The 15,953-nt window shown below is 41.6% G+C and overlaps 1 protein-coding gene across 1 annotated transcript; it reads left to right on the top strand.

The window, feature by feature from the left end:
• Window positions 1–9,938: 9,938 nt before the first annotated feature.
• Window positions 9,939–14,913, top strand: LOC147971305 (UNC-50 family protein). The gene is made up of 10 exons (XM_087526008.1): window positions 9,939–10,172; window positions 11,684–11,751; window positions 12,400–12,425; window positions 12,564–12,654; window positions 12,914–13,009; window positions 13,431–13,496; window positions 13,802–13,860; window positions 13,942–14,064; window positions 14,393–14,464; window positions 14,537–14,913. The coding sequence occupies exons 1-10, from the start codon at window positions 10,086–10,088 to the stop codon at window positions 14,590–14,592; spliced, it is 744 nt and encodes a 247-aa protein (XP_087382134.1). The 5' UTR covers window positions 9,939–10,085; the 3' UTR covers window positions 14,593–14,913.
• Window positions 14,914–15,953: the final 1,040 nt, after the last annotated feature.

Genomic DNA, 15,953 nt, shown 5'->3' with positions numbered 1-15,953 from the left:
TGCCCTTCCTTGGACAAGCATCCCACTTATGATTAACCCCCCTCGCAAGCATCCGCAACTACGAAAGAAGAATTAATGTAAACCTAACCATAGCACGAAACATATGGATTCAAATCAGCCCCTTACGAAGCAACGCATAAACTAGGGTTTAAGCTTCTGTCACTCTAGCAACCCATCATCTACTTATTACTTCCCAATGCCTCCCTCTAGGCCCAAACAATGGTGAAGTGTCATGTAGTCGACGTTCACATAACACCATGATAACCCACAAGTACAGGGGATCAATTGTAGCCTCTTTCGATAAGTAAGAGTGTCGAACCCAACGAGGAGCTAAAGGTAGAACAAATATTCCCTCAAGTTCTATCGACCACCGAGACAAGTCTACGCACGCTTGACGTTCGCTTTACCTAGAACAAGTATGAAACTAGAAGTACTTTGTAGGTGTTTTTGGGTAAGCTTGCAAGAAAGTAAAGAACACGAAAATAAAAACTAGGGGCTGTTTAGATAAAGACACAACTAAATTAGTTTTAGTAAAGAGCTTTTGTCAACAAGAAGGTTATTTGTCCCTAGGCAATCGATAACTAGACCGGTAATCATTATTGCAATTTTATTTGAGGGAGAGGCATAAGCTAACATACTTTCTCTACTTGGATCATATGCACTTATGGTTGGAACTCTAGCAAGCATCCACAACTACTAAAGATTCATTAAGGTAAAACCCAACCATAGCATTAAAGCATCAAGTCCCCTTTATCCCATACGCAAACAACCTACTCACTCGGGTTTGTGCTTCTGTCATTCACGCCACCCACCATAAGAAAATCATGAACATATTGCGAACCCTACAGCGGGAATCCCTCATGCTTGTGCGACACGGAGAGCACCATAGGACAGCACCAATAATAAAACATACAACTCAAACCAATCACGATCATCAAATAGCCATTAGGACAAAACAGATCTACTCAAACATCATAGGATAGTCATACATCATTGGGAAATAATATATAGCGTTGAGCACCATGTTTAAGTAGAGATTACAGCGGGTAAGAGAGAGGTTACACCGCTGCATAGAGGGGGGAAGAGTTGGTGATGATGGCGGTGAAGTTGTTGGTGAAGATTGCGGTGATGATGATGGCCACGGCGGCGTTCCGGCGCCACCGGAAGAGAAGGGGAGAGGGGGGCCCCTTCGTCTTCTTCTTCCTTGACCTCCTCCCTAGATGGGAGAAGGGTTTCCCCTCTAGTCCTTGGCCTCCATGGCGTGGGAGGGGCGAGAGCCCCTCCGATATTGGATCTATCTCTCTGTCTCTCTCTGTTTCTGCGTTCTCCCCTGGCTTTGTTTCATCGTTTCGTATATATATGGAGATCCGTAACTCCGATTGGCCTGAAACCTTCACCGTGATTTTTTTTCCGAATATTAGCTTTCTTGCGGCAAAAGAAGAGCGTCAACCGCCTTAAGGTGGGCTCACGAGGGTAGGGGGCACGCCCTAAGGGGGGGCGCCCCCTGCCTCGTGACCACCTCGGGCACTGGTTCACGTTGATTTTCCTTCCTAATTTTCCATATTTTCCAAAAATAAGCTCCGTCCATTTTTACCCCGTTTGGACTTCGTTTGATATGGATATTCTGCGAAACCAAAAACATGCAACAGACGGGAACTGGCACTGGGCACTGGATCAATATGTTAGTCCCAAAAATAATATAAAAAGTTGCCAAAAAGTATATGAAAGTTGAATAATATTGGCATGGAACAATCAAAAATTATAGATACGATGGAGACGTATCAGCATCCCCAAGCTTAATTCCTGCTCGTCCTCGAGTAGGTAAATGATAAAAAAAAGATAATTTTTGATGTGGAATGCTACCTAGCATAATCTTGATCATATATCTAATCATGGCATGGATATTAAGACACGAGTGATTCAAAGCAATAGTCTATCATTTGACATAAAAACAATAATACTTCAAGCATACTAATAAAGCAATCATGTATTTTCAAAATAACATGGCCAAAGAAAGTTATCCCTACAAAATCATATAGTTTGGCTATGCTCCATCTTCACCACACAAAATATTCAAATCATGCACAACCCCGATGACAAGCCAAGCAATTGTTTCATACTTTTGACGTTCTCAAACCTTTTCAACTTTCACGCAATACATGAGCGTGAGCCATGGACATAGCACTATAGGTGGAATAGAATATGATGGTGGAGGAGACAAAAAGGAGAAGATAGTCTCACATCAACTAGGCGTATCAACGGGCTATGGAGATGCCCATTAATAGATATCAATGTGAGTGAGTAGGGATTTCCATGCAACGGATGCACTAGAGCTATAAGTATATGAAAGCTCAAACTGAAACTAAGTGGGTGTGCATCCAACTTGCTTGCTCATGAAGACCTCGGACATTTGAGGAAGCCCATCATTAGAATATACAAGCCAAGTTCTATAATGAAAATTCCCACTAGTATATGAAAGTGATAACTCAAGAGACTCTCTATATGAAGAACATGGTGCTGCTTTGAAGCACAAGTGTGGTAAAAGGATAGTAACATTGCCCTCCTTTTTTTGCGGGCTTCTTTGGCCCCTTTTTTTATTTAGGCTTCTTTGGCCTCTCCTTTTTTTGGGCAATGCTCTATTAATGATGATCATCACACTTTTATTTACTTACAACTCAATATTACAACTCGATACTAGAACAAAGATATGACTCTATATGAATGCCTCCGGCGGTGTACCGGGATGTGCAATGATCTAGAGTAGCAATGACATCAAAAAACGGACAAGCCATGAAAATATCATGCTAGCTATCTTACGATCATGCAAAGCAATATGACAATGAATGCTCAAGTCATGTATATGATAATGATGGAAGTTGCATGGCAATATATCTCGGAATGGCTATGGAAATGCCATGATAGGTAGGTATGGTGGCTGTTTTGAGGAAGGTGTATGGTGGTTTATGGTACCGGCGAAAGTTGCGCGGTACTAGAGAGGCTAGCAATGGTGGAAGGGTGAGAGTGCGTATAATCCATGGACTCAACATTAGTCATAAAGAACTCACATACTTATTGCAAAAATCTATTAGTCATCGAAACAAAGTACTACGCGCATGCTCCTAGGGGGATAGATTGGTAGGAAAAGACCATCGCTCGTCCCCGACCGCCACTCGTAAGGAAGACAATCAATAAATAAATCATGCTCCGACTTCGTTACATAACGGTTCACCATACGTGCATGCTACGGGTATCACAAACTTCAACACAAGTATTTCTAAAATCCACAACTACCTACTAGCATGACTCTAATATCACCATCTTTATATCGCAAAACTATTGCAAGGAATCAAACACATCATATTCAGTGATCTACAAGTTTATGTAGGATTTTATGACTAACCATGTGAATGACCAATTCCTGTCCTCTCTCTAAATAGATATAAGTGAAGCAAGAGAGTTTAATTCTTTATACAAAAGATATTCCCACGCTCTAACAAATCTAAGTGAAGCAAAAGAGCATTCTACAAATGGCGGTTGTCTATGTAAAGAGAAACAGGCAATCCGAACTTCAAATGATATAAGCGAAGCACATGAAGCATTCTATAAAGCCATACTCAAAAGATATAAGTGAAGTGCAATGAGCATTCTATAAATCAACCAAGGACTATCTCATACCAGCATGGTGCATAAAAGAAAAATGAAAACTAAATGCAAAAGACGCTCCAAGATTGCACATATCGCATGAACGAAACGAATCCGAAAACATACCGATACTTGTTGAAGAAAGAGGGAATGCCTTCCCAGCATCCCCAAGCTTAGACGCTTGAGTCTCCTTGAATATTTACTTGGGGTGCCTCGGGCATCCCCAAGCTTGAGCTCTTGCCTCTCTTCCTTCTTCTCACATAGAGACCTTCTCGATCATCGAATACTTCATCCACACAAAACATCAACAGAAAACTCGGTAAGATCCGTTAGTATAATAAAGCAAATCACCACTCTAAGTACTGTCACAAACCAATTCATATTTTGTTTTTGCATTGTGTCTACTATAATATAACTTTTTCGTGGCTTAATCCACTAATATAAATTGATAGTTTCATTAAAACAAGCAAACTATGCATCAAAAACAGAATCTGTCTAAAACAGAACAGTCTGTAATAATCTGAACATTCACCATACTTCTGATACTTGAAAAATTCTACCAAAATTAGGAAAAATAAACAATTTGTATAGGAAGACAGTGAAAAAAGAATCAGAACCATTTGACGTTCCAGATAAAATGTAAAATCACGCACTACAGCCAAAGTTTCTGTCCTGCACCGTGCAAACCATCAAGCAAATGTAAACATCCTAAAGGCAAACCTTGGCACATTATTTTTATAATACAATGGAATTGTACAAGGGATAATTATTTTTGTTGAAAAGTTTCTGTAATCAAGATTCGCAAATTTGCCGTGATCATGAACAAAGTTCAAGGAGCTCTCCCACTTCAACAGTGCTTGTCTTTCTCACTTTCACTTTACTTTTTGAAAAGTTTTGGGTTCCCCTCTTTATTTTTGTTGTTTTTAAACTATATGAAAGCACTCAACAGAAATAGATGACTCTCTAAAACTTCCGGATTGTCTCCCTGGCAGCGCTTTCTTTAAAGCCATTAAGCTAGGCATATAGTGCTCAAGTAGTGAATCCACCCGGATCCCAAGGTATATCAAAGCCAATTTTAATTAACAATGATTTATAATTTAGTAGTGATCACAAAGAAACATATATCATGCAACAACGAAGTCTAACTCTCTTCCTATGCATCGGCATGTCATAAAAGAACAATTCATGCACACCTAGTAGAGGCCAATGCATAGTATAAACAGTTTCTTGCAATTTTATCATGTTGGAAACATAGAGAGGTGGAGATATAATTCCTCTCTCATAATAATTGCAAGTAGGAGCGGCAAGCACATGCATATTATATTTATCGAAATCATCATGTGCAACGGTAAAAGGCAACCCATCAATGTAATCCTTAATAAGTGCAAACTTCTCCGATATAGTGTAGTTTGGAGAATTCAAAAAGATAATAGGACTATCATGCGTGGGTGCAATAGCAACAATTTCATGTTTAACATAAGGAACTATAGCAAGTTCATCTCCATAAGCATAATTCATATTGGCATCTTGGCCACAAGCATAGCAAGCATCATCAAAAAGGGATATTTCAAAAGAATCGACGGGATCATAGCAATTATCATAGCATTCATCCTTCGGTAAGCACGAAGGGAAATTAAACAATGTATGAGTTGAAGAGTTACTCTCATTAGAAGGTGGGCACGGGTGATCAATCCGCTCTTCCTCCTTTTGTTCTTCGCTCTCTTCCTCATCTTTTTCATCCAATGAGCTCACAGTTTCATCAATTTCTTCTTCCATAGACTCCTGCAAAATATTAGTATCTTCTTGGACAGCGGATACTTTCTTAATAAGCGCATTAATTTCGTAATTGTATTCATAATTCTCATAACAATATTTCAGGATAGCTAATTTTTCAGGTCTATAAACAGCACCATCAAAATCTTCAAACTCTTTAAAGATAGATTCAATTTCATAAGCACCCTTAAAAACAACAAATTCTTCTATTTGTTCCATATCATAGTAACCATATATACCATTAGAATAAGAAGCTAAGGTTTCATTATCATTAAATTCACATGAAAAGGGAAGGTGTGGAGCCTTCACCTTAGAGCAACAAGTATAATCATATCTCAAGCATAGTTGCCTAGCATACCAATTCAGTATATGAATTTGATCCCATAATAGTTTCCCTTTTTGTGTCAAGCGGTAATCCCTAAAGTATTCACGTTGATCCAATGTTACTCCATTACATAATTGAATGGGGTTTTCTCAGGATTATTAAAGTAGTACATAATATCTTTCACATAACCAGCATCGAGGGTTTTAGGAGGTTCCCCATCTCCATGAGTAGCAAGTACACCTAATTTTTTGGTATTTCATGTTCCATATCCATAACTAAAGATAAAGAACAACTAAGAACACCAAATAAAAATTACTTAGTGATAAAGCAAACAAGCACACACGAGAATATTCACCCCATGCTATTGCTCCCCGGCAACGGCGCCAGAAAAAGGTCTTGATAACCCACAAGTATAGGGGATCAATTGTAGCCTCTTTCGATAAGTAAGAGTGTCGAACCCAACGAGGAGCTAAAGGTAGAACAAATATTCCCTCAAGTTCTATCGACCACCGATACAACTCTACGCACGCTTGACGTTCGCTTTACCTAGAACAAGTATGAAACTAGAAGTACTTTGTAGGTGTTTTTGGGTAAGCTTGCAAGAAAGTAAAGAACACGAAAATAAAAACTAGGGGTTGTTTAGATAAAGACACAACTAAATTAGTTTTAGTAAAGAGCTTTTGTCAACAAGAAGGTTATTTGTCCCTGGGCAATCGATAACTAGACCGGTAATCATTATTGCAATTTTATTTGAGCGAGAGGCATAAGCTAACATACTTTCTCTACTTGGATCATATCCACTTATGATTGGAACTCTAGCAAGCATCCGCAACTACTAAAAATTCATTAAGGTAAAACCCAACCATAGCATTAAAGCATCAAGTCCCCTTTATCCCATACGCAAACAACCTACTTACTCGGGTCTGTGCTTCTGTCACTCACGCCACCCACCATAAGCAAACCATGAACATATTGCAAACCCTACAGCGGGAATCCCTCACGCTTGCGCGACACGGAGAGCACCATAGGACAACACCAATAATAAAACATACAACTCAAACCAATCACGATCATCAAATAGCCATTAGGACAAAATAGATCTACTCAAACATCATAGGATAGCCATACATCATTGGGAAATAATATATAGCGTTGAGCACCATGTTTAAGTAGAGATTACAGCGGGTAAGAGAGAGGTTACACCGCTGCATAGAGGGGGGAAGAGTTGGTGATGATGGCGGTGAAGTTGTTGGTGAAGATTGCGGTGATGATGATGGCCACGGCGGCGTTCCGGCGCCACCGGAAGAGAAGGGGAGAGGGGGCCCCTTCGTCTTCTTCTTCCTTGACCTCCTCCCTAGATGGGAGAAGGGTTTCCCCTCTGGTCCTTGGCCTCCATGGCGTGGGAGGGGCGAGAGCCCCTCCGAGATTGGATCTATCTCTCTGTTTTTGCGTTCTCCCCTGGCTCTGTTTCATCGTTTCGTATATATATGGAGATCCGTAACTCCGGTTGGCCTGAAACCTTCGCCGTGATTTTTTTTCTCCGAATATTAGCTTTCTTGCGGCAAAAGAAGAGCGTCAACCGCCTTACGGTGGGCTCACGAGGGTAGGGGACGCGCCCTAAGGGGGGGCCCTGCCTCGTGACCACCTCGGCCACTGGTTCGCGTTGATTTTCCTTCCGAATTTTCCATATTTTCCAAAAATAAGCTCCGTCCGTTTTTATCCCGTTTGGACTCCATTTGATATGGATATTCTGCGAAGCCAAAAACATGCAATAGACAGGAACTGACACTGGGCACTGGATCAATATGTTAGTCCCAAAAATGATATAAAAAGTTGCCAAAAAGTATATGAAAGTTGAATAATATTGGCATGGAACAATCAAAAATTATAGATACGACGGAGACGTATCACACCACTAGAGGAAAGACAACATACATCTCATCAAAATATCGAACGAATACCAAATTCACATGACTACTTATAGCAAGACTTCTCCCATGTCCTCGGGAACAAACGTAACTACTCACAAATCACATTCATGTTCATAGTCAGAGGGGTATTAATATGCATAAAGGATCTGAACATATAATCTTTCACCGAATAACCCAACTAGCATCAACTACAAGGAGTAATCAACACTACTAGCAACCCATGGGTACCAATATGAGGTTTTGAGACAAAGATCGGATACAAGAGATGAACTAGGGTTTGAGATGAGATGGTGCTGGTGAAGATGTTGATGGAGATTGACCCCCTCCCGATGAGAGGATCGATGGTGATGACGATGGTGACGATTTCCCCCTCTCGGAGGGATGTTTCCCTGGCAGAACAGCTCCGCCGGGGCCCTAGATTGGTTCCGTCAAGGTTCCGCCTCGTGACAGCGGCGCTTCGTCCTAAAAACTTCCTTCTGATTTTTTTCAGGGCAAAAGACACCTTATACCAGAAGATGGGCATCGGGGGCCTGCCAGGTGCCCACGAGGCAGGGGGCGCGCCCAGGGGGTAGGGCACGCCCTCCACCCTCGTGGACGGTGGGTGGCCCCCTCTGGTGCTTTCTTCGCTCAATATTTTTAATATAATCCAACACCGACTTTCGTGGAGTTTCAGGACTTTTGGAGTTGTGCAGAATATGTCTCTAATATTTGCTCCTTTTCCAGTCCAGAATTCCAGCTACCAGCATTCTCCCTCTTCATGTAAACCTTGTAAATTAAGAGAGAAAAGGCATAAGTATTGTGACATAATGTGTAATAACAGCCCATAATGCAATAAATATCGATATAAAAGCATGATGCAAAATGGACGTATCCCTCCTCCTCCGGCAGAGAGGCCCGAACATGCTCGATCTCGGCGTGGAAGTAGGCGGGATCGTGCTGCGGGGGGACTGGGACGCCCCCGGTGCTGAGCCTCCACCTTCCCGGCACGCGTAGGTCAGGCGGCGCCGGGCAGTTTGCCTCGTGGAAGAAGTGGGCTTCCCACTCGTGCAGGTGGCGGCGATCGAAGCCGTTGGACGCCGCTCCATTGCCAGGGAACCGCTCTCCCATCAACGGGGTGTGCACGTGGTGGCTAGACGGGGAGAGAGGGTAGGAGAGAGCGTCGGCGGTGAGAGAGAGGGGCTGCGGACGAGAGCGTCCACCGACGAGGGGAGGGGCGGCTTTTATAGCGGCCTGGGGGCGGCAAACGTGTGTACGCATGGCGGAAAAGGGTGCGTCGCCGCACTGCACCACCCGTGAGGAATCAATGGAAGGCTGACCGGCGACAGCCTTGGCATTGATTCCCCGCGGGAAACCGAGGCGATGAGGATGACGATGCGCGAGGGTCGCTGACTCGGCGGGCCCTCCATTCTTTCGCACCAAAAACGATTCCCTCGGCGTCCCCGGGCGCCCCCAGCGTGCTGGGTTCGGCCCGCGTCCGCCGATGCTAGTTTCGGGCCTAACCGGCGGAAATTGGGCTCCCGGGGACGCGAGTGTGCCGTTTTTTCAGCGCCGGCGCTAAAAAATGGCCTGGGGGGTCTGTTGAGGGCGTGGCTGGAGATGCTCTTAGGCCATGAAGACGTGGTGGATCTTGGCTTTTGCTGGTAGGAGGGCTTTTGCTAAGTTTTTATGTGTCTTTTTGTGTCTTCTTAGGGTTTGTATTATTCTTAGAAAGGCGTGGTGGCGACGACTGCCTAAAAATGAATTAAGGTTCTCCACACCCAGCCGTGTCTCGAATATGTGTCTAGCGTCCTCAGTGGACGCGTGGAGGTGTATCTCTGATAGATCCTACAGGCTTCATTGACGCCTGTCCTCAGTGGAACCACTTGCATTCGATTTTCGTTCATCTGCGTTGGTATGTCTACATGTTGGATACTTCTGATATTTGCTTCACCCATTGATAACAGATGCTATTCTGGTGCGCTAGTATTGTGGGGCCTTAGCATGATGACTTCGCGACTGTCTATTACAACAAAATTTGCCCGACTTCGGTAAGGGAGGGGCAATGACGGCAACGTGTTTTTCGGCTTGTTTCGGTGCTTGAAGTCGTCGTTAGGTGGTCTGCGTTCTGGATGTAATTTTCATTACTTCTGCTGTTCTTTGATATTCTCATGATATTTGACAAATAGACCGATTTTTTTTTAAAGCTATGTCTCGTGTTTTTAGATAGGAAAAGCCTCAATTGTTAGTTTGTTACATTTGAGCCCCCGAGAAAAAAAAAGAGAAAACAAAAACACTGACAGACACGAACGACTTAGGAAAAGCCAGATCTCGCGTGCCCCGCGGCTGTGACAGCCACCACCAGAGCAAGCAGGCAGCAGCAGCGGCAGCAGATCGCGAGAGCGGAGGAGCAGCAGAAGGAAGGAGAGGGGAGAACGATGCTGCCCACGACGGCGTCCAAGGGCCGCGGGGCCGCCCGCTCCGCCCCGCCGCTCTTCGGCCCGTATCTCCGCCGTATCGTCAAGGTTGGTGCTGGCCTCCTCCTCGGAATCCACATTCATTCGTCCGGATCTCTTCGCCACGCATATGGCGCTGATCTGGCGTACGGGTTTGCAAGGCCGCGTGGTGCTTCAGCTGCTGCGATTTGCGGGCCTGGTGCCACGAAAACCTCGAATCTCGTTAGGGTTTCATATGTCGCAGAAATGCGGGTTTGCCCAAGGTAGGATGAATACCACATAGGAGGGATCTTAGGAGGTTTGGTTCAATTTCTGCTACCTGGGGGTGTTTATGGAGTGGATTCCCCACACCCTCAGCGTAGCAATTATGAGAGGCTAAGGGGAGGTGGGCCAGTTCGAGGATGTAATGCACTTTTAGATTTCCAGCCCATCTGGTTGAGTTTGCACATTACTCTGCACCAATGAGCTGGGAGCTGATTTAGTCTTTTGATGTTATTGAATTTACCTGATCCTTGATGCATCAATCAATGGGTTTAGGAATGGGTGTCACCTTGGATTCAGGACTGTCTAACTTGACCTTAAAGGGTAGGTTCTTGTGCTTTGTTCTTCATCTGGGATATTGGTATATTTTGATTGGTTATTGGGATTCTTTTAGCTATCTCGTGTGAATTTGGGATGTGAGTAGAATTAATTCACTTCAGTTGTGCATTTATATGTGCTGCAGAGTTTTCAAGGTTATTGCTCATATGTGTTGTTTCCTCTTAATAATTAAAACTGAGGTTCAATTGTTACAACAAGAGATTTCTTAAATCTTCCTACGCATACAGGGAATTAAGATAAACAACCTAGTCAAAGAAAAAAGAAAACACTTCTGAAATCTGAACACTATATATAGATTGTTGTAGAGTTGAGTTTGTTTTGATGCTTGGATTTTTGTAGGTGTGTTCTAACACACATTGTTCGCATCCACTGTGATTAGAACAGTTACATTGCTTCGTTGCAATAGTACAAGGGACATTCAAAATATGAGGCAGAAGTCTTTAAGTTTGTTTCAAATATGAGATATACATGCAAACTTCATGAACTTCTCACTCGTTTGTCCTCATTTATCTTCCTCCCTCCCTTTGTCACTTATGTGACCATTCACATTAAGTCACTGCTATTCTCTCTCTTATTCCAGATACTCCCAAGACATTGGTAAAAGGATATCATGGTCTTTTCCCTCTACCATTCTCTTCGCCTATGTTATCTAAGGCTGGAATTTATCATTGTTTATGGGATCAATCTTTCAATCTTCACTATTCTGTAGAAATTTTGAGCAAACTTAATACGTAAACTTGACTCGCCTATCTACTAATAGGAAACCTAATTGGAGACTATCCTGACTATTTTGTGTTTCATTGTTTAGTTGCCCTGAATAACTAAGGAAAATGCTCTGATTTTCTTCATATGAGCCTTTTCTGGCACTGCCTGTACATATCCCAATGGGGTTGTAACATGTTATGTCTTATAATTATCCATATAACAGTAATTCTTATGGTACTTTGGCCGAAGTATAATGTCATTGCTTTTCTCAACAGTGGCAGCAAATGGATATCGAATACACGTTTTGGCAAATGGTTCATCTCTGTACTTCACCAAAAGTAGTGTACGCATTCTGCACTCAGTCCAGCTCTAAATACTTCGCATTAGCTATTATACCATATTAATTGTTTTCTGCAGATATTGCCGTAGTAACACTAGCACCTCTTGCACATTGATGAATTGTTACCATCTAAATTCTCATTGCTATTGTCCCTACTTGCTAAGTTTGAATTCAAGGACGAGTGAAATAACATGATCGATAAAGGCTTGAAGAATTTCATTCTAAGTTTTACAGTCCAAACCACCACCAAAAACCTATCCATCGACCACAGGACCTTCTACTGACCCATTTATGCCTGTACACAAACCCTAGCTAGTTTTTTTGCTAGGGTTGAGGGCGATAGCAGAGCTTAGCTAGGGCCACCAGCTTACAGAAATTTCCCATGATGTTAGTTCATATATAACATAATTTGGATCACATATGACACAATATGTTAACTTGGCTCCCATTGTTTTGGCTCCTTCTAAAATCACGCTCAAGGTCCACCACTGCTTGAGGGTTACATCCTCACCTTAATTTCATCATCCGTAGTTGTATAGTTTTAAGATGAATGACCCATTTCTAGTTTTCACTTTGATATTGATTATATAATTAGGCACCTGACTTGCTTTTCTCTATTTGTGTGCACCATGTTGCGATTATGGAAGATAGCTATCAGCACACCAAATATCACAAGCGTATGTTGTCTACTTCTATCTTTTCCTCAACGTAAATGTGTTTGCTGGAATTTAATTGATGGACTTCCATACTATTGCAGTCCTTTATCTGCATTTGATATTATGGCAGGTTCCTGATATCTATATTCTTATTTACAGAAACAAAGAACCAGTGGGCTAGGGATGATCCTGCATTTATTGTCATTCTAATTCTTTTCCTTGTGTTTGCGACATCAGCTTACTGTGCAGCGTGAGTTCTTTATACCCTTCTTTTATCTCTGGACTTTGCAAAAAAAAAGATCATGTGGAATTGTCTTTGTGATTCCCTTATGTAGTGGATGCAAGGAATATATCTGGGCAATGGTTTAAATCTATCTTTTGTTTATAGTCTATTTTATATATTCTCATAGTTAATAGATTAATGTGTTCCTTTTATTTTCTGTTGTATCAACTCGTTGGCTTGTTTTTCCTTTTTATTCAATGTTTGACTTCTTGTCTTCATTCTTTAGGTTTGGAGAGAGTGCGCCGCATGCTGCTTTAACAATCATCTCGGTTGTGTTTGTCCATTTCTTGTTTGCTGGGCTAGTTTTGGCCACACTTTGCTGGTAAGTACTCCATGCTGTACTCGGAACTTGAAGGCAACAATCATGTTTTTGGTACTCAGTTCTGTCAGCGATCAGTTTTACTGTTTTTCTTGTTTGGGAGGTATTCCTCAGCATGCAATGGAAGTCGAAGCATGTTGTAATGAGCTAGTGGCATAAAGTTTGGTTTGTTGCTGACAATAGGTTTACTGCTATTACTTGTTATTTTTGAACTTCTTCATCATTTACTCTAGAGGTGGTAGCAGCATTGTAGTTTTTAATCTACGTTTCTTGCATATGCTACATTTTGCAGCCTAGTGTTTAATCAAATGCAGTACTAGTAGTGTGTAATGACTAAACTGTTAAATCTATTAGAAAATACTTAATACACATGCAAATCTGTAAATGGAGAATATAAACTAACATCTGCTATGCTTTGATGCAGGTTTCTTACCAATTCTTATCTGAGGGAGGAACCTAATAGCCATGTGGTCGAACAACGTGTCGAGTGGTAATTGTCGTATCTTCTACTACCAATGCATTTTATTTGAGTTGTATTTCCACCACTTGGAGGTGATTTTTTTAAATTGACACCGCATGAACTCCTAGAACATTTTAAGCTAACAGAATAGTTGTTCCATGAAACTCACAGACCCTTGATAGCATGTTTCTGTAATTTCCATTGAATGTCAACTCCTGTTCAGTGATCTTGCCTTGACTAGTAACTAAGTTAAGAGATCATAATTGCTCCTTCCAGTACTTTGTTCTTGAGGTCATGATCAGTATCTGTAGTTACGAAAAAATTAACTTTTGCAGGCTCTATGCATTTGATGTTCACTGCAACTCGTTCTTCCCTGCATTCGTCATCCTATATGGTAATAATAAAGGAATTATTCTCTCTACCTGAAATTGGTTCTAGCATTTATGGTCATGTATCTGATAATTTCTTTTCTCAGTGCTTCAATACTTTTTGTCGCCTCTGTTGATCGCTCATGGATTCTTGCCTGCCCTATTATCAAACCTCCTGTTCATGGTGGCAATTTCTTATTATCACTATCTGAACTTTCTAGGATATGATGGTAAGTGTAGTCTAATCTTTTCGTTGACTTTATTGTACCCCCTCCGTTCCATAATATAGTGCATATAGTTTTTTTGAAAAGTCCAAATTTACAAACTTTGTAGAGAAAAATATATACATCTAGAATACCAAATAAATATTATTAGATACATAATAAGACATTTTCAAATTGTATATATTTGATATTGTAAATATACATACTTTTCTCTATAAACTAGGTCAAACTTTCTAAGTTCGACTTTCATGAAAATCTATGCACTACATGATGAAACAGAGGGAGTATGTGTGTTTAAGACTGTCCTAACAAATGAAGTGGTCTTTGGCTGCAGTTCTTCCATTTTTGGACCGAACGACATTTTTCTTGTACCCAATCGGACTTGTCATCATACTATCGCCACTCAGTAAGTGTATTTTATACAGTACCAAGTTTTCCCTCTGACAAATCGTCTTACATATTTTCCTTTATCTTGTAGTGATACTCATAGGGTTTAATCCAACAAGATACTTTCTGAGCTTGTACTTCCGGTAAGAGTGTGGTAACTAGTACGCTAAGTAAAAGAAGACTGGTGACAAAACTAATGGCAGATTGGGTGGGACATACAGTTTGAAGTAGCATTTTAGATCTCTTGTGCTATCAGGGAAGAGCGAGCCTCAGAAAAGTTCAGATCATATTTGGTGCCTGCGGAAGGCCATCAGCGAGCGCCTTTTGAATTGTGTCCATTTTGGTGCCAACTTGTTCATATATGTGTTGTTTCCTTTGATTTAAGCCCAAGGACGAAGTGTACAATTTTATTGTGAAGAACAGTATCATATTAAATTGGCATCAACATTCCACGTGATCTTTCTTCCATCAACTTGTTTTCCCTGCCATCCTTTCCACTTTTTTAGAGGTATGTATGAAGGTCTGTATTGTTCCTTTGCACTTCTGGTAGTACTTGCCTAGTCTTCAGGATTTTCCTGGCTAATTAATGTTTTTGTAATCGATGGCTACGCAACTTGTGCCAATGGTTGCCTTCGTACAGCCAAGTGGCTTACAGTTGGTTACACCAGCGGACTTTCTTCGCGTCAGAGAAGTTTCGGGTACATGTACTGCCTATGTCCTGTCAGAGGAATTTCCCATACAAGTACTCCCTCCGTACTAGTTCATTAGTCCCCCTTATATTTAGGGTCATAGTTTGACCATAATTATAACATGTAGCAAAAATAATATCATTAAAAACTATTTTTTTGAAAGATAAGGCTTTATTAATTAGAAATAATGGTTACATGGTCTACAATAAAAGGATCAATCTCATCCATAGGCCCCTACTATCTGAAAATTTCGCTAACCTAACAAGTTCATGAGCGGCCTTATGCGCCTCTATTACGATGTTCGAAACTAGCAAGGAAAAAATCACATGCCAGAAAATAGCAATCATCAAAAACTACTGCAGCCGCTCCGGCAGTTTGTCCTCCATTCTTTATTGTATCGATTATTTCCATATTGTCTGAATTAATAAAAAAAGCCAGTCACATCCCACCTTTTGTGCGAGAGATAAGCCTAATCTAAGAGCCAAAGTTTTTGCCCGCATACTAATCTTTCAGTATTCCCCAATAATGAAATTTCGTTTGTCATCTCTAAAAACTGCTCCAGCAATGCCCCTAAACAGACCATGATCAAAAGACGCATACACATTAAGCTTGACAAAACCCGTCGGGGGTCTAACCCACCCCTTTTTCCTTGGAAGCATCAGGGGTGTGGGCATTAACAAAGTTCGTTGCTATAGCACGAAACCCCATAGACGTCTGGTCAGCATCTTGAGACTTCCCTTCATGAATCAATTTATGTCTATCCTGCCATAAGTACCAAGTCGCCATCACTCCCCACGCCCATATGTCGCGCGACTAGAC

Source organism: Triticum urartu, chromosome 5A, assembly GCF_056163025.1.
Source record: "Triticum urartu cultivar PI428250 chromosome 5A, HENAU_Tu73, whole genome shotgun sequence".
Lineage (NCBI taxonomy): Eukaryota > Viridiplantae > Streptophyta > Magnoliopsida > Poales > Poaceae > Triticum > Triticum urartu.
Note: the sequence above shows the minus strand (reverse complement) of the source record. Positions and strands in the feature narration are given on the sequence as shown.

Coding starts and splice junctions, on each gene's coding strand:
- LOC147971305 (XM_087526008.1), top strand. CDS start 10,086: ATGCTGCCCACGACGGCGTCCAAGGGCCGCGGGGCCGCCCGCTCCGCC. Junction 12,426..12,563: donor GCACACCAAATATCACAAGC/GTATGTTGTCTA, acceptor TCTTATTTACAG/AAACAAAGAACCAGTGGGCT. Junction 12,655..12,913: donor ACATCAGCTTACTGTGCAGC/GTGAGTTCTTTA, acceptor TTCATTCTTTAG/GTTTGGAGAGAGTGCGCCGC.